Below are 27,265 nucleotides of genomic sequence, written 5' to 3' on the forward strand. Positions count from 1 at the left end.
TTATATTCATTAAGGAATTTATTTATCTTTATAAAACAACAGTGGTTGTGGCTAGACACGGTGGCACTGTGACATAGTGAATGGAACATGAGAGGTTCACAGCAGCATAACAGAAGCTGTTATCATTGAGAATAACCTCCAAGATGGAACCACGTTCATTCATTAATGCTAAAATATCCCTGGAAAAAAATGAGAACCTTTGGATACTAGAGTTATTATTATAACAATGCCAGTAGCCACAATGCCCTTCTAATGGACATTTACTTGTGATCTATTATAGGAATGGTGGGTTGATGAAATGGAAAAATGCCCAATGCCCAGCATCTTCCTTTAGGGTGAATGATACTTCTTTCCTAGGGTGAGCTAGCTTGTCACATGTTAAATCACTGTCCTGAGTCAAGACTTTTCAGTTTGGGCCAGAGGAGGCACTTTATGTGCCTGTGCAGGATCTGGCCTACAAACCTGTCAGCTTCACTACCTGTGTGGCTGGTTGTACAAACAGGTACAGAAAGTGGGCCAGGGTGAGGCATTCCAACTACAGTCTGGAGGAAGAGACTTTATATTGCCTTTCCATAGCAAGACCTAAGTTCGAAGGTCCTATTTCAGGGTATTGGGTTATGAAGATGGGAGACAGTTGGGAGGGGATGAGGATACAACCAGAAAAGCAGACACACAATAGCCCAATAGAAGATCCCAGTGTTGTTTGGATCAGCTTTTTCTTTTCCTCTTGGGACCTCTAGTTGTCCAAGAAGCTGTCAACATTCCCTTTGTCAAGGCTTAGAATACCAGGCTCCAGGAGGCTGCATTGCCTGCTCTGGGTTGAGGTTAGTAGCCCAGTTAATTTGCTGGAAAGTAGAGCCAGTCTTTCAAGAAAGTACGTGGTCCAGAAGAAAATAATAGATTTTAATATTGGGGCTAAGTTCCTTGGAGAAGCATGGAAACTTCTCAGCCTCAGCTTTCTCAGTGGCTGGCCTCAGCTCTGAAGCAGGCATCTTACTTGTGCCTCTAAAGCAAAATAGTGCCATGCATATGAACTCATCAGAAACATCATGGGCCAGTGCGTATTACTGGAGCTACCTGCCTGGGTCTGTGTGGCAGGTTTCTTGCTGCCTTGGCCCTCCCAGAGAACAACACATTTCAGAGACCAGTCCCATGGCTGCAGCCAGACTCAGCCCCTAGGCAGGTGAGTGAACTTGGAGCCTTGCAGTTCAGACTCAAGAATGAGTGGAGGATATACACCATCTTCCTGGAAAGGTGGCCTCTGCTATAATCATTCTGACTTAAAATTGTCCATTAAACCCTTTGGGGGGGGGACGACCCTGAATATCATCCCCAGAAAATCAAGAGCTCACATACACAACAGTCATCATTGTTCACAAACACTTTCTCCTGGAAAGGGCAGAGGGTTTATTTTCATTTAAAAACAAAAACAAAAAACTTAAAAAAAAATGCAGCTAACAAAGGCAGGAGGAAGACTCAGTCAGGGAGGAGGGCCACTTTTCAGGCACTGTTTCTTGTTATGAAGCCATGAGTAGGCCAAAACAAACTAAAAGACTGAATCACGTGACTACTCCTACCTCCCACAGGCACTCAGGTACATTTCAGTGCACAGATCTTTCAGGACCTCATGACGGTAACACATGGTAGCCAGACTTGTGCTATCTGTTTAGCTTCCTGGGGATTCTCTGCTGCAAATGGACATTGCCTTGATTTTGAGGCCTAGGGAGAAACTGTTTCTTAACAGCTACCCACCTGACAAGGGTTACATGCTGTGGGTGGGGAACTAGAAACAATCCTGTAAAAAGCAGGCAGGGGTTGTGTGTGGCTGGGGCTGGTGGCCATCCCAGAAGGATGACAATTCTTTTCTTCAAGGAAGAAGCATGAGCAACAGCTTGATGATCTGGAAGTACCAAGTGTCCTGCTCCCCAGTAGAACCTAGATATGGTCTTTTGCATTTGCTTCATATTCAGCCCAAGAAAGGTTTAGGAGCAGCCAGAGGGCCAGGCTTGAGGTTAATCATGTTCCATAGAGCCTAGCTGTTTCCTCTCTCATGGTTAACTGACTTCAGGATAAATAGTCCTCCAAACCAGGCTCCTTTCTAGCAGTAAGCCCTGGGAGAGCTTGGATTCAAAGATACAAGATCTACATGCGTGGGATTCTCCTCCTGACAGGTTCAAGCTCCAAAGTTGTCAGGTCCCTCAGAAAAACACATTTGGAATGGCCATACGACGGGGCATCAGAAGGGTCTGAGTAGCTTAGGAAAGATGTAGATTTCATGGTAGTATGCACTTGCCATCTAATCCTAGCACTCAGGAGGCTGAGGCAGGAAGATTTTTAATTTGAGATCAGCCTGAACTATAAAATAAGATCAGCAAGTAATAGGCTTGGGGTGTGGCCCAGGAATCTGCATTTTAATAGGAGCTGATTCAGGTAGCACCTGGCTCATCCTGTAAAAAACCCCAGTAGTTGGTGGCTGAGACAAATTTTGAAGCAGAGTCAAACTCAGAGCCTCCTTCTCTCAGGGGAGCAGTGAGACTAGCTGCTCACCCTGTCCTGGTTAGAAGGTGAGGGTAAATCTGTACCTTGTCACCTCCTGGGATATCAGGGGCTGGGCCACAACTCCCCAGGGCTGGAAAGGGAAGTCTGTCAAGTCTTCCAGGAGTGACTTGTGCCTGTAACTTTGAGATGCCCAATTAGAACCAGCCTCTGGCCCAGCTCTCCTTGGGAAGTGACAATGACATTGTCTTGAACTTCACTGGTGCCTGAGTTTCTTCTTAGGCATCCCATTTGCCTGGAAAGATGACTTTCTTCATGTCACACGAGCCAACAAGTCTGTGGGGCCCCATGAAGGTGTCATGATCTGGTGATCACTTTACTGACCAGCCAAGGCCTAAACAGGCACAGAGGTAGTCACTCATGATGGACCCCAAATGCACACTTCTCCATAGTCCCATGGTTGGGAACACTTGGGTTTCCAAGACTGGTTCTTATCATCAGTACAAACTACTAAAAATAATATATAATAAAAATTCCCAAATACAACAGAAACCTCTTGAAAACCACCGGCTTTATCAGCCAAGATCTGAAGCCCAATGACTTAGGATTCCCTGCCCTGCACACTAGATGCCCAACACCAGGAGGACAAGAGAAGCTGCAATGTCAAATGCTGCCCACAGAAGTATTCTTACCAATGAGGTCCTACCCCACAGAGAGTGTTTAGGGGAGGGATGTCCCAAGTGTATTTTGGCATTTCATTCAGATTATTACAAGTCAACAGGAGAGTGACAGCTACACTAAGGAAAGGTTAGAGAGATGGATATAGGTACATGTAATCAGGTCTTTAAAGGTAAAAGGTGAAACATTTTCTACATTTAATAAAAACATTTTCTCTTTTGATGTTCTGGAAGTCTAGAGTCACATTTTTTTGTAACCCCCCCCCCATCTAAAATGTCTTAAAACACATGGCTTAACAGTGGCTACACAGAAAATATATACCCTTAAAGTCTGACTTTCATTTAAATACAAATATACAAAATGTAAACGGAGACAATAGAGAAATTTACAAAACTTTCCTTTAAAAATAATAAAGACAAAATTCAGTTCTAGTTAGGATGCTATTAAAATCTGTGCAAGCTGTCATATCCCATTGGGTTTCTATTGCAATGCTCAACGAGGACAATTCTAGTCCACCCCAGCTTGGGGCCACCTTGGAAAACAGACCTGAGTGGAAATTTCTTTGAGAAACTTGGAGGCTTGTTGTTGGGGTGAACAGTATCCTATCCCAGTTCCCAGGGGAGCTCTCCTGGCTATGCAGCCACAGTGGAAGCTCTATCAGCTACAAGTTCTGCTTCCAAGTAGAAGGGTCTGAGTTGGTTCCACCTTGGACTTCAAGGCCAGAGCTGAAATTAGCTGCTTCCAGTGGAGTTTGAACTGATGTGGTTTGAATTTACGAGGTGGTTACAACTGGTCTTAGGAGTGGGTGAACTCTTGGAATTGTTCTGATGCTGGGGAGAGGGAAGAAGAGAGTCAGCTCTTGGTAAATTTAAAGTCCACGGATGACACATTCATGGTGGCTCTGGAAGTTGGGGCAGTAGAATCCAGAATGTTCCAACTTTCCTCTCTTTGTTTTTTGGCTTTTTGCATTTTCCCCAGTAGACCTGAGTCCTTGAGAAGAGGGTTTTATCTGGTGCCCAGGAAGAGCCATTGGAATTAAGAAAGCCTAAATCTGTGAGCAGAGGGAAAGGGTAATTTCTTTCTAGAACTTGTAGCTTTACTTGATGGAAATGTTTAAACATTTCATTGTATTATAAAAACACAAATATATTACAGAGTACGATGTGAAACTTACATGAAGTTCTTATAGAAAACATAAACTTGGCAGGGGTCAGGGCTCAGTCTATACTTTCCATGAGCCTGAAGATGCTTCCTGCCCTGTGTGATAACAGATAATCCTTGGGCGTCACCAGGTATGTGACCTAGGGTTAAATTCTTTGACTTCTCTCAGTCTGTTTCCTTAACTGAAATAGAGCAATGGAAGCCCACACATGTGTTCACACTTCGCCAGGATGCCCACAGGTAGTGAGTCAGCCCCTCTCTTGGTACCTAAGATGGGAGGTGCCTAAGATGCAGTGGTAGAATGAATGAGTTATTGGATGGAAGCTGGGGTGTGTGGATATCAAGTACACAGCCCAGGGCCTCATCCATAATGCATCTCTGTAAATAACCACCTTTATCCTTGCTACCTGAGGGAGAGAGGTAACCTTTCAGGTCAAGGAACCACAGCTGCACCTAGGGGAGGAGGGACAAGTATAGAAAGACTCCCAAGCTCTAAGATGGGAATCCTGGGGCTCCAGATTCTTGAAGGGCTAGGCCAAGAGAGGTGCAACTGCAGCTGCCTTTGTAGTTGTGGAGTAGGGTTCCTGGGTTCTCATACTCTGGATTGTCACATCTTCCCCAGGGCTGTTCTTTCATTTGGTCCATACCAATCCTTCCTTCAAGGATAAGCTTTGAGGTAACAAAGTCTGTTCCCAAGGGGAAAATTCCTTGGGCTGTCAGCTAGTGTGGGGGATTGAACAATGGGATAGTGTTTCCCAGTCTGAGGTGGTTTTGGCATGCAGGGGACATTTAGTGGTGTCCGCTGGGAGAAGAGGTGCTGAGCTGTTTCTTCCTCTGTGTCTACTGGGCAGAGGGTGGTAATGTTTTTCCAACATCCTTCATTGGCACAGCCCTGTGACAAGAATCAGCTTCCCTGTGCCACCAATGTTGACATGGGACCCTGTCTCTTCTGCCCCCAGGGGTCCCCTTACCAACAGGGGGTGTTGGGGCTTTGGACAGGTGAAGAATTTCAGGCTACCAGGCCATACAGGCAAGGGGCATTCTGAATCTCTGGTGTGTGGAAGGGGGCTGGAGTCCTAGAGCTAAGGCCAGGCTGGCCAGGCTGGCTCTCTCACCTGACGCCTGAAGAGCCTGTGGAACAGCCCTTTCTTTGGAGGTTCTGGAGGCTGACTTCTGTTCAGGTCTGGTGAGAGGGTACCATTGGGTCCAAACACATTCAGCTCCTTGAAGCATTCTGTTTCGATCATCTGGAAAGGCAGAATAGAAACACTGTCACCCTGTGGAGCTTCCCCCAGGACACATTATCCCTGCCCTACTTGCTCTGCCCCTTCCTCCAACAGGGCTCCTCTGTAACTTTCTGGGGGACTGCACTAAGAATAGAACCCACCAGAGGCACATTATTCCCCTCCAAACCATCTCCTATAGCTTACTTGACCATCATCCCTACCACATCTGACCAGCTGACTTCCTCAATTTAATGCTTGTGCTTCCAGAAAATTCCCCATCCCCCCCCCATTTCCTCCTGGGGAGGCACCCTGCTGCCTTGTTGGCTTCCACACCCAACCCAGGCCCATCTCTGCTGCCTTACCCAGTGGCCCTTCTATCTCTCTTGCACTTCTATCTTCTCTGACAACCCATCCCTCTTGGAGAAAAGCTGGTGGCGTGCCCTGCCCACCTCATTTTGCCATGGGATTGGCACAGAGCCTGTGGAGAACTTAGAGTAGAAGTCATCATCCGTTTGGTCCAGGTTGACGCCTTTCACAGTGGAGAACTGCTCGATGTCCAGCACATCCTTGCAGTACACAGCCCGGGGCTATAAGAGACAGAAGGCTCCATCACATGGGCCCTCCTTGTGGCTGCCAGATCCCCAAGTCTGGCCCTTAGGTTTTGATAGAGAGCAGTGGGAACACCTTCATGAGCTTCTCACCCTTTGAGTCCTCAAACCTAAGCTTCCCTCCCTCAGATCCACCAAGGGGACCTGGTTCAAGTAAAATGAGAGCTGGGGGTGCCTAACTGCCCAGTCCAGAGTTCCTTCTTACCACTGCTTACTCACACAGACCACAAACCTGTGGTCTCTTTCTAGGTAGGTCCAAGAGGCTAAGAGTTTACCTCTGTCCCTAAGTTCATGCTCCCTGGAATCTCTGGGCACCTCACCCATCAGCTGTCTTTGCTGCCAGGAAGCCCACACCATCGGGAAGACAGCACTGTTTCAAATGCCTTCTCTTTTAGAAGAGGGGTGGCACTGGTTACAGTTTGGGGTCTGTGGTCTATTCCTCTACATTGAATGGGTGCTGTGAACCTGGCACCAGAGCAAAGGCACAAGAGGGACTCTGCCTTGGAGCATAGGGCCATAGAGAGAAGATGGCCTGGGGGTGCATGGACAGTCCTGGCAGGAATACGTTCCAGCTCCTTCTCATGCAGGGCAATAAGCCATGTACGTAACCCAAACTCTTTAGCAGGTAGTCCCCATGTGAAGCTTAGGAGCCTTGGAAAAAGCTAAATGTGTCTTCAGAGCCTTAGTTTTCTCCCTAAAAATGGGGATAATGAAAACAGCTGGGCCATAATGCTGCTGAGTGTTGCTGTTGGGCTGAGAATGAGCTGCTGTGACAATGGTAGCCCTGTCTGTCCTCAATTGTCCATCCAGCAGCAGCTTGGTGCCTATTCCCATACCCACAGAAGCCAATTTGGCTGGGTTCTGCCCTCCAGGAAGGCAGGTTGTAGAATGAATGCCCCAGGGTTGTAGGAAACTAGGGTATGGAAAGGTGAGCTTTAGAGGTGACTCCAGGCTGAGCAAAGTTTGTCTATCTGGAGATAGAGGCTGCATCTATGCAGGCTTCTCAGGCCTGGCCTAGGGCCCAACACAGACACCGGCTAATTCAAGGGTCATGAGTTGGCATACAAGTTTGGCTGAGACTGTGATCCCCTAGGAGGCTCCGGCCCTGGGCTCAGGTCTCAGCATTTTCTAAGGTTTCTCGTTTTATCTACAGAGACCTACTCCTTAAGCATGAGTAGGTAGCTTGAAGCTACACAGCCAGAAGCAGAGCAAACCCCTGGGCTGAAGGGTGTGTGAGTAGTGGTAGAGGTAGGTTTGGGGACTTCACTGTGTAGCTGTACCTCTCCTTCTCAGTCTCCATGGCTGAGGGGAATGAATCAGGTGGTGTCAGGATCAGCTGCATTATTTACAAGGCACAGATAAAATGAAAACACAGGGTCCTCTGGTCACAAAGTATTAGAATTTTAAGACAAAAGTTAATGGGGCATTGAGCCAAGTATGGCCAGGATGACTGCACATGTCAAGCCCATGTAGCTGGCCCTGGGATGTGTTTAGGCCCTGGGAGGTATGTTGACCCTGAAAGATATTCAGGTAAATATTTTTTAAGAGAATTTAAAAAATCTGTACTGATAGAAATTTATCATAACAAGCCAAAACCTACCATCTTATGGCTATTATTTTCTTAGAGAAGTTTTCTTTTGAAATACATTTATTTGGGTTTTGAAAAAAAGTCAAGTGAAGTAAAAAATATTAAGCCAGTAATAGTGCCTGTGGGTTATGAATGTGGCTACAACATGAAGGTGATATGAAAAGAACTATGAATGGGTGGTTGGGGGAAGAGGGTAGACAGGATGGATGCAGGTCATCTTCAGGAGTTCATAAGGGGCTTCACCTTCTTGTGCCTACAATCTTCCCTCACCACCTACCTACCCCAGTGATATGCCAAGGGCCTTCACTGCCCAGAACAGGTTACATATGCCACATGGACCACAGGGTACTGTGAAACTGAGGGTAGGGAATGCTGACTTCTATGCAGTGTACTGAGGGGCCCTGAAGCCTGGTGGGGGCATTCTCATACCCAGGGTGATCAACTGTCTCTGTTTGTTCAGGACATAAGACTTATAGTGCTAAAACAGGGACAATCCCAGATGGCTAATTGCACTGATTAACAGAGATGCTGCCTCCACACAACCCTCTATGGCCTGGAAGATTCTTCTTTCAGCCATGCCCAGCCAGTATTCTGATTATACCTCTACTATATCCCCTCCCCTCCCATGTCCCATTCTTTTCCTGTGACTCCTAGTCCTACTTTATTTAAGGAGTGTTTGCTGACATTTTACTTCTTCAGACTGAGACTTCCATGGCAGAAATAAGCCAGTACACTATTCATCATGCATCCCCTGGAGCCTGGCATAGAGCCTAGAACATGTGGAGAGGTTGAGAAATACATCCTGTGTCATGAGTGATCTCATCCCATCACCATAGCAATAGGTAGCCCAAAGGCCAGCCCCAGCCTAGAACTGTTGTGTCCTTGCTGTTACTATAGACAGTCTCTAAGGATGCTGAGCAGTGGCTGTACCATAGCTCTCAACAAACTTAAAAATATCTACCAAACAACAAACAAAATGTGAAAAATTCCAATGGACCAGGCTTGGTCCAAGACCATTTGGGACCTCGGTACAAGATTAATACTTCCTGGGGGGTGGGATACTAGGGGACAATTTTGAGTGTCATGCTTAGGAACACTATACACTGCCTTTGAGACAGGGCCTCTCATTGGTTTGGAGCTCCCTGTTAGGCAAGACTGGCTAGTCAGTGAACCCCAGAGATCCTCCTGTGTCTGCCTTCTCAGTGATGGGAATATAAGCACATATCAATGCATCCAACTTCATGTAGGTGTTGAGGATTGAACTGATGTCCTCATGCTAGGAATGCAAGCACTTTACTGATGAGCTATCTCTTTAGCTGCTCTCCATCATTTTTGAGACAGGGCCTCATGTAGCCCAGGCTGGCCTCTCAAACATGCTATATAGCTGAGGATGATCTTGGATTTCTGATCCTTCTGTTTTCATCTCCTAAGTGCAGGGATTAAAGATGTGCACCAACACACCTGGTTAATATAGTGATGGGTATCAAACCCAGTATTCCATACACGTTAGAGAAGCATTGTACCAATTGAACTACATCCCCAGACCGGGATCAGTCCTTTTCTTTCTCCTTAGGTGACTGCAAATGGGCAACCATTTTTGAGAGTCACTGTTATAATTTGAATTTCCTGCAACCACTGCTGAACCTCCTCCCATGTGGAGTTTGCAGCACTTACTGACTTAATCTTTCTAATGTCAAAAACATTCCCTAATCAGACCTATGATGTGGATGCCACATCTGGTTACAGAGGTCTCCAGTGGGTGACCATGGACACTGTTCAGCATCCAGCAGCTAGTCCTAGCTCCCCACATCTGCTGCTGCCACATCTGCTGCTGCCCTCCTACCTTGGTGATCAGGGAACCTTTACCTTGCCAAATATGGAAGGACTGTTCCTCACTTCCTCAGGGCTGTGATAACAAATGGTTAACAACTGGTTCTGGGAAAGGGTCTTGAAAGCTCTGATTTGTATTTATTTCCTAATTGCTGTGGTACCAATATTCCCATCTTGGTCTAATGCAGGCTCTTGCCCTTAGGTGACAGAGCAGAAGGCTGGGAAGAGATGTGTACCACATCTGTCGACTTTCATGAGTTGAAACAAGCCAGTTCCCATCTCCAATGTTCCTGTAGTTTACATACTCCTTGGCTCCATCCTCCAGACCCCAACAAGGGTCCTCAATCTGCTGGGACTTTGAAAGTACAGAGGCACAAAAAGGGCTTGCTGGATGGGACTCCTTTGTGAGTGTGAGCTAAGTGTGAGCCTGGGCTATACAGACCCAGTAGAGCTTCTTCAAGGAAAATCCTAATTTAACTGGACAGTAGTTGCTCAGTTAAACTGAACTGAATGTGGTGGTCCTCAATACTCATTATAGCATTTACCATTTAGGTCATTTCAATCTTTAATGTACCTGGCAGGTTCAGGGAGCGGAGGTGTCTTGGACTTCATTGGGAGGTTGAATGACTGAAGGTTGTCTAGGTCCCCAATACTGGAGAGAGTACCTAAGTCTCTGGACAACCAATGTGGAGCTCTAGGGCTCACATCCCAACTGTATATTCTGACAACACTATCTGCCACAAAATAGCCAGAGTGTAGGAAGGGACAGTGGGCAGTCTTTAGTACTCCAGGAGGACAGCTGGATTAGCTGACTTGAGGCATTGTGTGAGGCCCAACTCTGGGTCCGCTAGAAAGCATGTCTGGGAGAGACAACTTTAGAGCTCTTAGGAGCAAATGTGGCTACTCACATCTGGAACGAAGGGAGGGTCCAACATCCCAGCCTCCAGGCGCTTAAAGTTCATGTTCCTGAAGAAGGGGTGCCTCTTGACCTCAGCAGCCCCCTCCTCCTGGCAGCCCAGCCTCTGCTTCGAGTCTTTGGTGAGCAGCTGTGACAAGAGAGTCCCATGAGGTCATGTGGTTGGGCCTTTCCATCTGCCCAGAGGACAGAGGGCAAAGGAATGTCTACAGCCATGGCTCTCCCAAGTATCCCTCTTCTAGCCTCCCCAGTGCCACCTCCTAGAACTCAGAGTTTAGATGGGAATACCTCCCCAATTAGAAGAACTGAAGTGGCAGCAGTGGGAGCACCAGATCACAGCTTTGTAAAAACATGCCCTCAGTTACCCTGTGGTACATTATCAGACTGGTAGCTGACTTATTGTGTTCTACAATGTTTACTTATTACTGTGTGTGAGCATATGTGCCACAGCACATGTGTGGAGATCAGAGTCTTCGTGCAGTCAGCTATGTCCCTTTACCTTTCACATGGGTTCCAAAACTTGAATTTAGGTCACCAGTCTTGCATAAAAAAATGCTTTACCTGCTGAGCCATCTCTCTGGCACCCGAGTTTCTCTTTTCCATATGTAACTGAGCTATGCTCTCTCCATTCCAAGAAACACCAAAGAAGCAAGGCTGTGTAGAGGCTGAGCCTATCAATACAGCCTCAAGAGCCCACAGGGCTGGCAGATCATAGCATCATCAAGGATAAGATGAAAAAGGGATAAGAAGTAGGGCTAGGTTGCTTATCAGCTACTATCAGGCAGGAATGATGGCAAAGCAAAACGTTTGCTTTCCAGAAGTGCTAGAAAATCAGGTTTTTGGTATGAAATCTTTATTTGAAAAGTTTGCCTATTAAGTTAACTTTTTTTTTTTAATTTTTAAAATGCTCCATACAGGTAGAACAAAACATCCACCTATGGTGTCACCAGTTTGTAAGCATGCTATCAAGTGTACATTAGCATGAGAGAAGGTAAGGGTGAGGTGGGAGAAGGTGGCAGAGTAGGCTTCCTGGATGTGGAGGACTACATGTGATCTGGACTAATATGGCTGGAGGGCACAAGGGAGGGTGGAGAAGGTAGAGATGGGTTAGGGACTCAACAGAGGTCTAAGGAAGGTGCATGTCTGGGCCTCAGGATTAGTTTCAGAGGACAAGGAAGTTAGTTAGATGTGTGGACTTCTAGACCTCAAGGGGCATGGCTGCCAAGATGGAATGGAGAACAACTTCCCTGCTGTTTGTATAGCTGCCTCCATGATTTACAGGTCAGGCATTGCAGTAGAGCAGGGTGGCCAGACTGAGATGCCATGGATTACAAAGAAGAGTATGTCCAGACCAGAATCCAAGACCACAAGAGAAGACAGAGCAAAGCTTGAGCCATGTGGCAAAGATGAGGGTTCAACCATTTGTTCCTTTTCAGCCATAGACCAGAGTGTAAGACTTAGCCAACGTCCTTCCTGCAATGGCCACAAGGAGGCAGGAGAGGGATAGCAGTGTCTGGAGTTGAAGTGGAGGGTTAGTGGGTGTGGGAGATGGTGATGATAGTATGTTGGGATAATCTTTTGGTACACTGTGTAAAGATGTGTCTCTGTTTTACTTCATCTGCCTAAGGCACCTCCTGATTGGTTTAATAAAGAGCTGAATGGCTAATAGCTAGGCAGAAGAGGATTAGTGGGACTTCTGGGCAGAGATAGGAACTCTGGGAAAGAATCTGAGTGGGAGATTTGCCAGCCAGACATGAAGAAGCCAGACATATGGTACTGAGGAGAGGTGATGAGCTTCATGGCAGAATGTAGATTAACATAAACAGCTAGTTGGGAACACGCTTAAGCTAAGGCCAAGCTTTCATAATTAATAAAAAATCTCCATGTCATTATTCAAGAGCTGGCAGTATGGAGAAAGACCAGCTACAGTGGCAGTGGTCATGTTTGCCTCATCCTCTCATATTCATGTCCCTGTCGAGGTCTCTTGAGATTTGCTGCCCCTGACCTAAGACTATGATATCCTTTTGTCACACCACATAGATAGCTGACCATGGCATAAACAAGTATCACTGGCAGCCATCTCCCTACACTCCTGACCTCTGGTCTCCACCCTACTGTACTGCAGTGACAGTCTGCTGCAGTACTTCTCTGAGGTTGATTAACAGGCAGTGGGCTTAAGGTCTGTGTGTTACATGCCATTCTTCACCATGTCTTTTATACATGTCAGGGCAGAGGGGCACTTCCTCTTCTTTTGGACTTGATCAGACAGTAGATCCACCCACAAATCCTTCCCATAGCTCTATGACACAGAAGTGACCAGGCAGGGGTGGTTGCAGGAAAGGGTGATGTATCTAAGCCCCAACTCAGGGTGGGAGAATCACCTTTTGGACTTTACAGTTTAGTGTCAGGGGCCTGGTGTAGCATAGCAGATATTGTCAGCAAGGCTTGTTTTGTTAGTTTCAGCTGAGAAGACTTCTAAATGTAGAAGCTTAGCTGCTTCCTTTCAGGTTTCTAGTCCTGGCCCTCCTTAAGTTCCACCCTGGGCTATTTGTGTGTATACACTTGAGCCTGTCCCAGGGCCACTTGGGGACTCAGAGTAACAAGAGGAGAGGCCTCTTTCAGTCTGGGCTTCTCTGCTGCTCCAGATAAAGTGTGGCTCCAGGGGAAGGTAGTCTATGGACTTGCAAGTGTGTGGAGCTAGTCACTCAAGTCTTTTCTGTCCCCCTATGGCTGGCATCAGAGGGCATCTGCTTATGGTGAGACTTGGGAGCCTGAGAGGCAGGCAGGAGCAGGAAGTACCTGACTCTACACAAAGTCAAAGGAAGGGCCTAAGGACCGGCCATGGAACAGTGTCCACCTGGGCTGAGGGGAGGGGCAGCATTCCAGGGAGGACGTTATGGCCCCCACCACTCCTTTCTCTTTCTGGCTGCTCAGTATGTCCAATATCTGACCCCAACCCACTCCAGCCAGTCTAATCCTCCTCACTTGTATGTCCTGCCCATTCACAGATGCTGTCATATACATAACTTGAGCTGTAACCACCTTTCCACATAGTGAACAGAAAACTATGAGAGTATGTTCAAAGACTCCAAGGATATATCAATACCCCTCCTGGAGTCCTTGCCCTCAAGCCAGTGTTTAGAATTCAGAGCTGAGGGAAAAGGAGGCCCAAGTTCAAGAGCAGGAACTTGTTTGTGAACTAACTTGAGTCATCATCTCTGTCCTTTGCTGACTTGTGCACAAAGCTACATACCTTCATGGTGTTCACTCAATCCCCATTCCTTGGTTCATAGGGCATCCTGCCCAATATGACAGGCTCCCCTGAAGCCTTTCTGACCATTTCATCCAGATCAAGGAGCACTAGCCATTCTGGTATAGAGGGCTATAACACCCACAGCTTTGTATGTACTGTTCCTGTCCTTTCAGCCTGTCTGATGGTCTAGGCACAGGCTAGGGCCACCACTGAGCAGCATTTGGCTCATCAGGAGCTTACCATGTTGCAGATGGACTTGGCCTCTTCAGAGAACTTGGGGGAGTACACCTCCTCAGTCTCCAGCACCCGGCGATCCACCTCTTCCCGCTTAACCTTCTCCTTGCGGCCTCGAAATGGTGACTGGCCCTCGATCATCTCATAGATGAGACAGCCCAGGCCCCAATAGTCAGGGCTCAGGCCATATCGCTGGTTGTTCAGGACTTCTGGGGCTGAGGACAGAAGGAGGAGAGAATGAGGGACAACAGGCAGCAGGATGCAGCCCAAACACACAGGCCAGTGCTGCTCCTCATCCTAGCAGTACCTAAGGGTGATGACATTCTCACAAAAGGACTAAAGTTTTGGGCTGGAGCTACCTTCCTTCCAACCCCCAACTTCAACCCAGCAGGTGTGTGAATATCAATTTGTCTAGAAAGCCTTCTCTGATGGTGCTTCACTGTGCCCAAAGGCTCTGACAGAGGCTTCAGAACTTTGATTATGGTGAATGGAAATGTCTCCTCAGACAGAAGACACAGCATAGTTTTCACGGCTTTGTCCCCAGGGACAGTCATGGCTTCCACACACAGGAAGCACTGCATACATATTTATTTCAGTGGAGAAGAGTGCCCACCTAAATTAGAGAATACATTCAATCTACCTGGACTTCAAATAATTTCTTTGGAGACAGGGTTGCTGTTCTAGAGGACCTGGGTTTGATTCCCAGCACCCACATAGCAGCTCACAACTACAGGCCACTTCAGTTTCAGGGGATCCAACAACCTCTTCTGGCCTCTGTGGGTACTAGGTACACAGAGGGCACACAGACATACATGCAGACAAAACACTCATACATACAAAATAACAAAAATAATACTTTTTAAATCTTTTAATGTATCTTCCCTACCACTTTAACAAAATGACTCACAGATTCACCACATAAGTACAAAACAGACAGTTACATGTCTTGAGGCCAGCTAGAATGAAAAGCATGTACACATGACATGCACCAGTGGACACATGACAGAGGCTGTGTGTAGACAAAGCATTCAGAACTGTGTCAAAAAGAGTGATACAAATGTGTAAAAAGATTTCCATGCAGGTACATGGATAGGTCTATCTTTATCTATCCATCTGCCTATCTGCCCATATGTCCATCCATAATCCATTCATCCAGCAATCCATTTATCCATCAATCCACCTATCCGTCACCCATACATCCACCATCCATCCATCCATCCCCTATCCATCTATTCTCCATGTATCTCTCAGATCTATCAGATCTAACGATCAGAATTCACATGGTCATATATACATATATTCATAAAGACACGTATCCCACAGGTTGCCAAGTGTTATGTATTCTGAAAAGGATCCTCCAGAATCAGAGACAAAGTATTGAATACCACACATCATCTTTAGGTGCAGGCCTGGACAGAGGGTAACAGGTACCTGGCCTAGAGCTTTCAGGGGACTCCTATATCCCAGGGTAACTGGGGATATATATATACAAGGAATGTAGAAGGAAGCAAAAGATGCTCCTAATTGGTAGGAGACTCTAAGAGTTTAGCTCTAGGTCTCTTCCCAGCATGCTAGTCTTGGAACAGGCTGAGAGGAGGCAGGGTGGTCCCTACTTAGAACCAAGCTTGGAAACATGGGAGGCACCTCTAATTTTAGAGCTCTTCTTAATGACCTCCCTCTTCTCAGAGGTCTCCCCCAAGAGTGATCTACCTGACACCTCATCTAAGTAGGTCCTTCTTCAACAAGGGCTCCCCTAGAAATGCTAGTGCTAGGCTCTGGTCCAAACTCCCAGGATGACTTGTCTTTGAGACCTAGGTGGGCTTGTGGTTGGGGGTTACAGAGAACTCAGTTTAGGTCACACCTTGGGTCCCACTGTACCACCCCACCTAATTGGTCCTCCTACAAAGCATCCCTATGTAAAATTAGCACAATACTTCTGACCAGCAAAACAAAAAAGAGACTGGGGGACTTATGAGTGATGGCCTTGGGGAGGCTGAGTTGTGATGGGCACAAGGTATTACTCACCCATGTAGCCAACAGTGCCCACCCGGCCTCGGATAAGGTCTCCCTCAGGGATCTTCACGGCCAGTCCCAGGTCTGAGATCCTAATGTGGCCTGTTGGGGACAGCAGGGTCAATGGGTTCCTATAGTCATGTAGACACCCTGGTCAGGGACACAGACTCACAAGGCCTCTGTCCAATGAAGATGTGACCTCAGTCTGTTCTCCCAGGGTAACCATGTGACCCTGGGAGGGTGGTAGGTGAGATGCACAGAAATTGCATATAATGAGGGAAACATTAATAAAGATGCAGAAGGATGCTTGGACAAGGCTGGCCACTGGCTGACCTTTAATGCCCCAACGAGCTTCCCGGAAGGCTGAGGTCACAGAGTTTAAAATGTTCTGGCTGATTCTGGGATTGCTTCATAGGAAAAATATGAGGTTCTTGACATTTTGCAACAATTTGCTTAAGAGGAAAAAATTGTAAAGCAATTTGGGAAGCCACTCCCTGCCTTCCTGATTGGTCTTTGGAGGTGGTTGGGTTTTTTTTCCCCCTTCAAAGAGATGGAGAAATGAGAAGGGCAGGGCCTGGTCTAGAATCTGAGCTCAGAGTCCAAACTGGCTCCCAAGGCCCAGGTAGCGCTGCCTACCTCTACCTAGGCTGGGTCATGGCTATATTTCACACTCAGGAAGGAGCACATGCCGTTGTCCATAAATACCCTGCCAGGCCTGAGTATCTTAGATGGCCTCCAGCTCTGTGGTACCTAACAGGAAAGGGGAAGAGAGTATGTGAGTACCAGCAGTAGACTGCCCCTGTGCAACTTCAGTGTGAGTAGTTCAGAGAATATACTGTGGCCTGGACCTATTGGAGGACTCTGTGCTCCCTGTTCCTCCACACACAGCTCTCTCCAGGTCATCAAATCAAGAAGCGGGAGGGGGGCTATGTATCCCAGGAACATGCAGGAGACTTGGTAGTATCATTGCCATGGTCAGGCTGGCTCCTCTGAATCTCAGGCTTATTATATGTAAGGTGGACACTTGGATGCCATCTGCCCCTCTGTGGAGATGGGAAGACCTAGTCAGACACATGAGAAAACTACTCTGCAGGTGTAAGGGACTGAACTGTGTGAGGGAATACTACCCACATGCTTATACCCAAGGGCAAGTAACATTGACAGTACACAGATAATGACATGTTCACAGCTGGCTGGAGTCAACACGATGTTTTCTGTGGGCTGTAATGTAGTACCCTCACTACACAGTGCTCCTCATAGTGTCCAGGATGGTCCTGAGGTTTCTGCTTCACAAGCAGGACAAATGGCATGGACATACAACACTACCCAAAGCCTCCAAACCTTTGCCTCCTTTGCTTTTGGTTGTCACTCTCTGTCACTTACACTGGCTCTGATGTCAGAGTCAGATGAGCTACACTGCTTCACAAAGAAGGATCATCGCTCAGGTCCAGGAGTAAGGAACAGGAATGGAGTCCTCTGCCCTACGGACTTATAACCCTTCCCATGGTCCTGGCCCAACCCCCTCCATTCTTGAGAGTCTCTGCAGGCCCTTGCTCTGGGTAACTTGGGACAGTAGCCTCAGCTACTGTATCAGAAAAGGCCCCCAGCTTCCAGTCCCTGACTTACCATAATCATCCAGCAGGATGTTTTCTGGTTTCAGATCTCTGCAAGGTGAAAACAACAGGCATCTGAGCATGGCCATTCCAAGCAGCAAAGACACACTGCATCTGGGCTGACCTTCTGGGGCTAGTCAGGCCCAGGTGCCACAAGATGTCTGCCTCCCACCTCTGAGTTGAGGTAGTCTGGTCTCTCTGGGTCAAGACCATTGTGAGATCATTTCTCTCTTCCCAGTAATTTAACACAAATGCTGGGGTTTGCCATTGGCTTCTTCTCTTTCCTAGAGTGTAACTAGGAGGATAGGAAAAGCCAATTCTAGTGCTTGTCCTCACACACACAGGTGGTCCATGGGGGCAGAGAACACTGGCTAGTATGGTTAGAGACTCCCTGGAGGGCTGGGAAGACCTGATATCACAGAATATCCTGTACACAGAGCAGGTCCTGGAAACAAACTAAGAAAAGGCACCAAGCCAGAGCAGCAGCAATAACACTGGGAAGAAATCTGTAAGGTGAAAATGGGCCAGAGGAAAGAAGCCTATGGAAGGGGTACCCAGAGGCTGGCATATGTCCTAAGTCCTGCTGTGTCAGAGCCCAATGTCTCCTCAATTCAGTGAAAGGCTCTTGCTCATAAAGGGGAACCTGCGTCTTCCTAGAGAGGGGAACAGGCAGAAGACTCTGGATTTCCCAGTGAAAGCTGAGTAAAGTTGCAGCTTAGATTGGGATGTGTACCCTGTTACATCCCAGGGCTGACAGTTCTGCACCAGCCAGCTTTATTTAACTGATGGCAGCTGTCCTTGCGGGAAGTGGTTCATGTACCCAAATCCTGGGCAGTCTCACCCAATGAGATGGGTATTTGTATACCCTTCTTTATTACAAACCAGCTTTGCTGTTTTTTACTATTTACATGGGTTTCTTTTGATGTGCTAGCAATTCCAAATAAGGGCAAGAACTCTCAACTCAAGAAACCAGTGGCCATGGGTTGGAAACAACAGATTGCCAGGAACCACTAGACAGGATCAAATCTACAGACAATTTAGGGCAGGTAGTCAAGACAAGGAGGAATACCTTAGGCCAGTGGTTCTCAATATGTGGGTTGCAACCCCTTTGGTATAGAACAACCCTATGAAAGCAGAGGTAGCCTAAGACCATCGGAAAACACAGATATTTACATTATGATTCGTAACAGTAGCAAAACTACAGTTATGAAGTAGCTACAAAAATAATTTATGATTGGAGTCACTACAAGATGAGAAACTATATTAAAGGATCGCTGCACCATTAGGAATGTTGAGAACCACTGCCTTAGGCCTTTGCTGCCCTAGAGGAAGGGAATTTGGGACTCTAGAGTCTGTCCCCCGACACCCCAACACACTTTTAAGTGAAAGGTAATCAAAGAGGTTCTTTTTTAGCTCTTATGGGAAACCTTCTGACTTCTTACTATAATAAAAACAAAACAGAAATACAGGCAGGGACTATCATTTTGGGCAGGAGCTCTCAGGAACATTCTTTCTGGTTTCTAAAATCCTCTTGGGCTCCCAAGATAACCCTTACCCAGAAATCCATGCAAAATCATCAACTGACTGTGTGTGTGCCTGGAGGTCTGTGAGGACTGACAGTGTCCATGCTGGAGTTCCTATCAGAAGTCCTTACCTTTCAGGTGATTACCACACATTTTTGTTGTTGTTGTTTTGTTTCGTTTCGTTTTGTTTTTCGAGACAGGGTTTCTCTGTGTAGTTTTGGTGCCGGTCCTGGATCTCACTCTGCAGACCAGGCTGCCCTCGAACTCACAGAGATCCGCCTGGCTCTGCCTCCTGAATGCTGGGATTAGAGTCCTGTGCCACTGCTGCCCAGCAAGTGGTTTTTTGTTTTGTTTTGTTTGTTTGTTTTTGTTTTTTAGACAGATGATGGTAGAAATAAATTTGCTACGAAAATTAGATTCCAGTGGGTCCCTTGAGAAATGTGTTGTAACTGGCCAGTATCAAAACATCAGCCCCTTCTCCTGAACACATAAGAGAATAATTCAATATTCACTCAAAATGCAGGAGGGGAGACAGGAGAGATAGTTCAGTGGTATATAGATAGTTCCTTCTAAAGGACCAGAGTTTGGTTCCCAGCACCCATATCAAGGTGGTTCACAACTGCTTGTAATCCCAGTTCTAGGAGAACCATTGCCCCTTCTGGAATCAGCAGGCACTGATACAGACAAACCCATAAATACATGTAAATTAAAAAAAAAAAAACTTTTTTAAAAGCACAGAAGAGGCAACAGAGCTTTTCAAAATCCTTTGCACTATGAGAAGAACATGAAACCCTGCTCACTGTGAGAAGCATCTTGGTATGGGGCTCTATTGAGTTCAGGTCATTGTGGTGTTAAGATGAGAGGGGAGGAAGGTGAAAGTTAGAAGAGGTTCAGAACAGGGTCGGGCAGACCATGTGGCAATGTGATACCCATGGACAGTGACTCTTCCCACATCTCACTGGGATTGATTCAAGATAGCCACCAGGATCCACTGAGTATCCCTGGGTGCTAGGTGATGGGGTGGTGGTCATAGTCTCTCCTTAGAGGAGGAATTTGGAGAATATCATTTTATAAGCTTGGCTTCTCTAATCTTTATGGTTAGAGATACCATAGGAGAGTGGTTTATCTCACTTGGGTTCCTAGGAGCCCTGGGCTATTGCTGGAGGGGTGCAAGGGCCCAGCCAGACTCTGGAAGCACTGCTCACCTATAGACAGTATTCTCACGATGTAAGTCTTCCAGGCCACAGAGGATCTCAGCTGCATAAAACAAGGCTCGTTCTTCCTCAAAGCCAGGGTTCCCCATGTTGTAGATGTGAAACTTCAGGTCACCCCCATTCATGATGGTCAGGACTAGGCACAGAGCATCTTTGGTCTCATAGGCATAGGCCAAGTTGACCTGGGAACACAAGAGTAGCACTATGGTAATGTCACAGCCACTGTCACTAATACTCCCTTCTCTTGGATCATTAAGGCTGGGAGGTAGAGGGGAGTGGAGGGACAAAGCAGCTCATACCCTGTGCCTAGTTCTCCTCTCAGTGACCCTGTCTGATTTCCCTCATAGCCAGCAAAAAACTCATGCTCAGATCTTCTGACAAGTGGCTCAAAGTAAAGGGCTGAAGGGGCCAGAACCCTGGCTTTCCAGCAAGTCTACAAGGGTGATGACAGCTTCCATACCACAAAAGTATGTGCATGCATTAGTTTGTTAAGCCAGATGTGGAAGAGGTGTTGGAAAGACGGAAGAGCGAGGTGGTTTTTTGTTTGTTTTGTTTTGTTTCTAATTGATTTTGGGGATTCTTTTGGGGGGGATGCTGTAGGGGTAAGGGGAGGATATGGAGGGACTGGCTGGGAAGTGAGAGGGGTTGAGGTGCATGATGTGAAATTCCCAAAGAATCAATTAAGAATTATGTTACAAAAAAATAGCCCAAGCTAAACCAGGCTGATGTAAGCTTTGTCCATGTCTTCCTTCAAGGTACCACTTAATTCTCTACTAAGGACATACTCCTCCCTAAGGACAAAGATGGCAGCTGGGACAGTTTAGAATAAGAGACCCAGAGACCAAAACTTCTCTTCTGGAAACTTTATCACTTCATCACTTCATAAAAGGATAGCTTTGGTGGTATTTTATTCATACTGAAATGTGATTTTAATTGTATGTTAATAAATAAAGTTGCCCGGAGGTCAGAGCTAATAGCAAGCCATAGCAGAGCTGGGCATTCGTGGCGCACGCCTTTAATCCCAGCACTTGGTAGGCAGAGCTAGGTAAATCTCTGTGTGTTCAAGGATACAGCCAGCATTGGAGACACACGCTCCAATGTGTGTCTGGAGGTCTGTACAGACGGGCATTGATGAGGCAGTCACGTGGTTGGTTTACAACCAATGGGAAGGCAGAACAGAAAGTCTATATAAAGACAAACAGACAGAAAGTAGCTCCTTTTCTGAGAGGTCTCTTGGCTTAAGAGGCTAGCTGCAGCAGGCGGGTAAGGCTCTTAGCTCTGATCTCTTGGCTTTCTTCTTTGCATTGGTTCTGTGTTTCTTATTTAATAAGATGGTTGGTTACATCTACAGATAGACTCCTCTGAGGAAGGACCCAAAGTTGATGATGATATCCCTCCTTTGTCACATAGCTGCTTGGAGTTTAACTAGGGTAAGCTAGTTGAGAACAACTTTCAGACAGTGTGCACAGCCCTTACTATAGTGACTGCTATGAATCTAGCCCCTGGCTACATTCACAGAAGCATACCAGGGAATGTGTGAAAGTGGACATCACAGCATGGTTGGTAGAGGTTTACAAATGAAAAAATTATCTCAGTCTGTAGAGTTGGGCTATACAAAGCAGCGATATACAGCTTTTTTTTTTTTTTTTTCAAAAAAGGGAATAGCTAGGCTTTAGGTGTAGACAGAGGAGAAAAAAAAATCAACTTCAAGCTAAAAATCATCATAGCATAATATGTATAGAATGGTCCTGTAAGCTAAAAATAATAAAGCCTATACATGAATAAAGCATGCCTAGAATGACTACCCATAGAAGAAGGTATTTGTTTTTATTGTGCATCTTTCTATGTCATTTGCATTTTACCTCTCACATATATTAGATTTTTGTTTGTTTGTTTTGTTTTTGTTTTTTCAAGACAGAGTTTCTCTGTGTTGTTTTGGTGTCTGTCCTAGATCTCACTCTGTAGACCAGGTTGGACTCAAAATCACAGAGATCCGCCTGCTTCTGCCTCCTGAGTGCTGAGATTAAAGGTGTGCACCACCAACCCCTGTTGCTATATTAGTTTTTAAAATAACATGTGGAAGAAACATTTAGAGCTTACCAAATATCCATTCACCTCCATACTCTCCAGCCTCCTCTGCAGGAAGCTTGTCCTTGAGATGACTAGCTGTGACCAGTGGACTATGTGTGGAAGCATGGAATGCTAGTCCAGCTGAGGCAGTGAGAGATCCCTATGGAGACTCCTCAGCATTCTTTCCTGGCTCTGGATAGTGAAGAGGGTGGCTAACAGATAAGCTTTGGTTGTGTGCAGCTACTTAAAGTTAGGACTAATTTGTTACTTAGGGCAGAGTCTAGTCTAGACTGACCAGGAGGCATACAAACAAAATAGCACCTCTCTAGGAAACTCCACCATGATCGTCTCCACCACAATGAAACCAGACAAGAGCATCTGAGGAACCCAGAAATCCTTGTCTGGGCCTAGAGTAGCCTTGTTTTATTCACTGAGGAGTTTATAAGGTGGCCTTAGAGAACAGAGATCCCACAAGTGGGGACTGGCTTCATTGGAGGACTATCATTCCTAGTAAGGGAAAGAAGTCCCAGTCATCAGAAGAGTGGGCCTGTGATTGGGCCCTCAACACTCACCACAAACTGGCTGTTGACCTTCTCAAGAATCTGCTTCTCATTTAGTGCCATGGACTCTCCTTTTCTCTTTTTGATCCTCTTCTTCTCTAGGCGTTTGCAAGCATACATTTTACCTGTGGCCCGGACCTGACAGGCACAGACCTGCAGTAGAAGGCAGACACTAAGGTCACAGGATACTAAAGTGGTTTACCCAACTCCAAGGACAGGATGTCAGGTCTCTAGACCTGGAAGTGGTGGAGCCAAACCCAGCAGGTTTGGCCTGAGGTTGCTGTAGTTCAGGACATCTGGCTCTGTACCCAGTGCTGCCTGGACTCTGCCTTTATGAACTAGCTGTAAGACTCCTCCTCCCATGAGAAGGCTCCTGGCCTTGAAGATACTGAAATGGCCACAGCATAAAGTCAACTGACTGGTTAGAGGCCTCAAGTGTTACCCCAATCCCTCCATTAGGTACAACTGAGTTTTTTCCTGCCAGCTGGAAGAGTTTTGGGGGGACAGTGAAGGAAGATCTTACAATTCAAAGAAATGGGAAGAAGCATTGAGAGTTTAACACTAGTTCTGCTCTTTACTGGTTGTATGAGCTTGTCTAAGTCACCAATCTTTTCTGAACAGTTTTCCTTGGCTCTAAAATGGAAACAAGGCTGACCTCAAATATTGAGACCAGATAGTATTTACTAAATCTCTATTCCTGTAACAAGATTCACTAACAGTATCACCTGGACCCCTCATTGGCCAAGGTTGTTGTTCAGTACTCTCATGCCCTTGGGTTCCCTTCCTCAAACACAACCCAGGAGACTCATCCTTCCCTTGAAGCCCCCACTTGAGGCTGGCTGGAAAGAACCTCCACTTCACCTGCCTGCACAGGGCAGCAAAGGCTTTGTTACCCTCCTTTCTCTCTCATAAATGTGTCAGCACCCAGGCCAGATCCCTTGCCCTCCCTCTCTGCTACCAGAGGGCCAGGACAGAGCAAGAAGATCCTTCTGAAAGCACTACTGATCTAAAAGGGGTGGAAAAGTAGAGAAGTGGAGAAGAGGCCCAGACCCTTCAATGAAGATATTCACTCACCTCTCCAAAGCCCCCTTTGCCCAGCACTCGGTACTGCCGGAAAGTGTTTTTGGTTACTGGTTGCCTGAAAAATATCAAGAATCTGACATTGGTCTCCTGAAGGTAAGATTTAAGATCCATAAGAAACAAGTGAGGGTGGTTGGCAAGGAACAAGCCAAGGACATGCAATGCCTTCCTCTGAGGCTATGCTAGAGACTCAGACCTCTGGCTCTGGATACTGGGGAGCTAGGGGCTGAGCCATCCTGGCTTGCTCAGAAGAGCAGGGAAAAGTTTTGGAAGAATAAGCCTACAGTGCTTAACCAAGTTGAGTCAGAACTTCCCTCTGCAGGAATTTAGCCCAGCCAGGCAACTAAAGGCTCCCTAGCCACTACTCTTCCACTAACAACATACCTTTGCTCTCTTCCTAAACTCATAGCCTGTGGCCAGACCCAAAAGAAAACTCTGCTTCATATGGCATGCACACATGTACGTGTGTATGTATGTGTGTGTGTGTGTGTGTGTGTGTGTGTGTGTGTGTGTGTGTCAGAGGCCACAAAGGAACACACAGCTCTCTCCACACCAGTAGAGCTCAGCCTGCCAAGCAGGTGGCTATAACTTGTTGTTCTGGGTACTCATGAGTGAGTGCACCTTACTTAGAGCAAATGTTGCTGGCTATAGGCCTGGTCCAGGTACTCTGTGATTGTCAGCTCTTAACTTTTTCTTCATAGGCACTGCTCTGTTATATTTCCATCCATCCAGGACACTAGAATACCCTGAATGGCCAAAGGGGTGGTGATAAAATACCCATAATTTTCTGTCTTCAACTTCCCAGTTTAATGAACAAGACCCACTTAGCATGTCTGATCAGACAGCAGGATTTCTGATCAAAAGGCATGGATGGTATTCTCAGGAGTCAACAAATAAAGTCATCCAGCTCTTGTCAAGAACTCCAGGGTCAAGACGTTTTTAATCCCTGGCCTGGTTGGCAAGGACTAATCAATGTAACATGGAAAAACCACCTCTTGGAGCATAGGGGCTATCTCTCGCTATCTCTCTCTCTCTCTCTCTCTCTCTCTCTCTCTCTCTCTCTCTCACACACACACACACACACACACACACACACACACACACACACACACACACACAGCCATGCCCTATAAGATTCCTGATCAAGACAGGGGCTAGAGAAGACTGAACTGGGTCAAAGAACTAGATCAGTTTGAGGAGAACCCACAAGCCTCTAGCAACTCTTGAACATTAATATCCTCTAAAAAGCTTTCTTGCTGATAGACTTGGATTTGAGTGAAATTACCTTTTCACATTACAACTGCCCTTGGGACAACCCTGAAAACTTAGGGAACTCCAGGGTCCCAGGTCTCCAGGTAATGTGTGTGACACACTTTTCTCTCTGATGATCCCCATCAGATGCACAGGGCACCATGCCACAGAATCCCTCAGTACCTGGCTTCCTACTTAGTACTAGGGCAGCTCAAGTGTCCCAGAGAAGCCTGCCAAGAGCTAGCATCTGACACAGGGCCAGAAGCCTTTCCTACAGCAACCACATAAAGGCAGAAAAGGTTATGTTGGCATAACCATTTATACTATATTGAGAATAAATAATCAGTCACCATTACTGCGAGCTCCTCTGCTAGAAAAATGATTGTCCTGCAATTTCCTAAGAAATTCTTGATTAACCCTGGGAGGGAAAATTCCCTTAATATTTCAGTAACACAGTGTAAATAGGTCATGACTGAGGGGGAAAAGTTGGAGAGGTGGGGTAACATCAGTGATGGTGGGGGGAGGGAGGCATTCCTAAATGAGGATCCTATCTTACTGGCACTAAGAACTTAGTACCTTCCAAATGGTATATTCTTAACTTTGCAGTAATCAAAATGTCCATTTCATGAAGTTAGTGCAGATAAATAAAAAGAAAGCCAGTCCCACAGCAGAATGGGACTGCTGGATAGACTGAGGACCAAGGCCTTGATAGACTTTGGATTCAGATTCTGGTCTTTGCCAGGTCTTTGCTGTGTAGCCTAGAGCTAACCTACCAAACTCTCTTGGCCTTCCATCTTCAGTAAAATGGATATAATGAGAAGGCAAATGTATCCATGCCAAAGCTTCTCATAAGTTGCTTTTGTGGTAGATGTCATTATTTGTAATAAAGAACAGGGCTTCTCTGTGGATCTTCAAGCTGACAACACCTATTGCTGGATGTGTCTTGCTTGTGGGCTCTGTCATTGTTTGAATGTAACACTGTACCAAGCTTCTGTAGACAGCGACCCCTGACCTGAGTGGACACTTCCATTCCCAGCCTATCTCAGAATGCTTAAGCTAGGTATAAGCTCTGTCAATCATGAAATGAAGCTGGAATATTACCCCTAGCCCCTCAGCATTGACTGGCCTAGTCAGAAACAAGATAAGTCATGTCCCTTTCATGACATGTGCCCAAGAGAGAGCTACCTGAGAGCACTTTGAAAGACAGGCAGCAAATAGACTACAGATAGATGCTCAGTCTCACTTATAAGTAGTGAGGTGGAAAATAAAGATAACCCACTGTTCACTAGTGGGAGGAAAACATGAGAACAATATAGAATATAAGGAGCAGGGGCTCAGGCACTGGCAGGGCTGGAAACTGGAGGTGGCTATTTTGGAGGGCAATTGAACAGTCCCTCACACGTTACAATCAGGTGCCTTTTGAGAGCGTACTGCCAAAAGTACACAGAGTTTCATGTACAAAGCTATTCTTCCTTTACGGAAGGTAGCACAAAAAACCTGAGACTGGGGACTGGGGGTATAGTCAACATGTATCTAGCAGGTGCAGGGTTTGATCTTCAGAACGGGGGAGGGGGGAAGGAGAACAGTATCCAACAGAGAAAGACAGAACCAAAGAAGCATGAATAAGATGATGTGTATGTGGGCACAACCCAGTCAGTACCTGCCTTCATAAGCCCATAGCATTTCTAGAATACCCAAAAACTTAGTGGGAGAATGGTTAATTTGATTGTCGCCAGGGGTTTATGCAGGGTATCCGATCACTGTATGAATTATCAAACAGATGAACTCTGTACCCTACCTTTCACACTTGCACACTCTCATTTGAGGAGTGAATGGTACTCACCTTTCTAACCATTTCCACTGCAGAAAACGGTCAAAATACATGCTGTCCAGGTACTCATGGAAGGGGTCTCCCTTCAAGTAGTCATGGACAGACCTAGCCCAGAGTGAC

At 46.4% G+C, this 27,265-nt stretch overlaps 1 protein-coding gene across 11 annotated transcripts in view; it reads right to left on the reverse strand.

Moving 5' to 3' along the window:
• Grk5 (G protein-coupled receptor kinase 5) overlaps nucleotides 1–27,265 on the reverse strand; it is a 221,444-nt gene continuing 194,179 nt past the window's right edge. For 8 of the 11 annotated variants that reach the window (XM_052714765.1, XM_052714761.1, XM_052714756.1 and 5 more), the window contains 11 exons: nucleotides 27,158–27,250; nucleotides 24,058–24,121; nucleotides 22,996–23,136; nucleotides 20,345–20,535; nucleotides 17,630–17,667; nucleotides 16,016–16,105; nucleotides 13,997–14,205; nucleotides 10,496–10,633; nucleotides 6,011–6,148; nucleotides 5,451–5,582; nucleotides 1–4,004 (listed from right to left, as the gene is read on the reverse strand). In XM_052714765.1, coding sequence (XP_052570725.1) covers nucleotides 3,906–4,004; nucleotides 5,451–5,582; nucleotides 6,011–6,148; nucleotides 10,496–10,633; nucleotides 13,997–14,205; nucleotides 16,016–16,105; nucleotides 17,630–17,667; nucleotides 20,345–20,535; nucleotides 22,996–23,136; nucleotides 24,058–24,121; nucleotides 27,158–27,250 — 1,333 coding nt within the window. In that variant the 3' untranslated portion in view covers nucleotides 1–3,905. The other 3 variants (XM_052714760.1, XM_052714758.1, XM_052714767.1) reach the window with 3 other exon arrangements.

This window comes from Peromyscus californicus, unplaced genomic scaffold (genome assembly GCF_007827085.1).
Source record: "Peromyscus californicus insignis strain IS unplaced genomic scaffold, ASM782708v3 Scaffold_4__1_contigs__length_199733344, whole genome shotgun sequence".
NCBI lineage: Eukaryota > Metazoa > Chordata > Mammalia > Rodentia > Cricetidae > Peromyscus > Peromyscus californicus.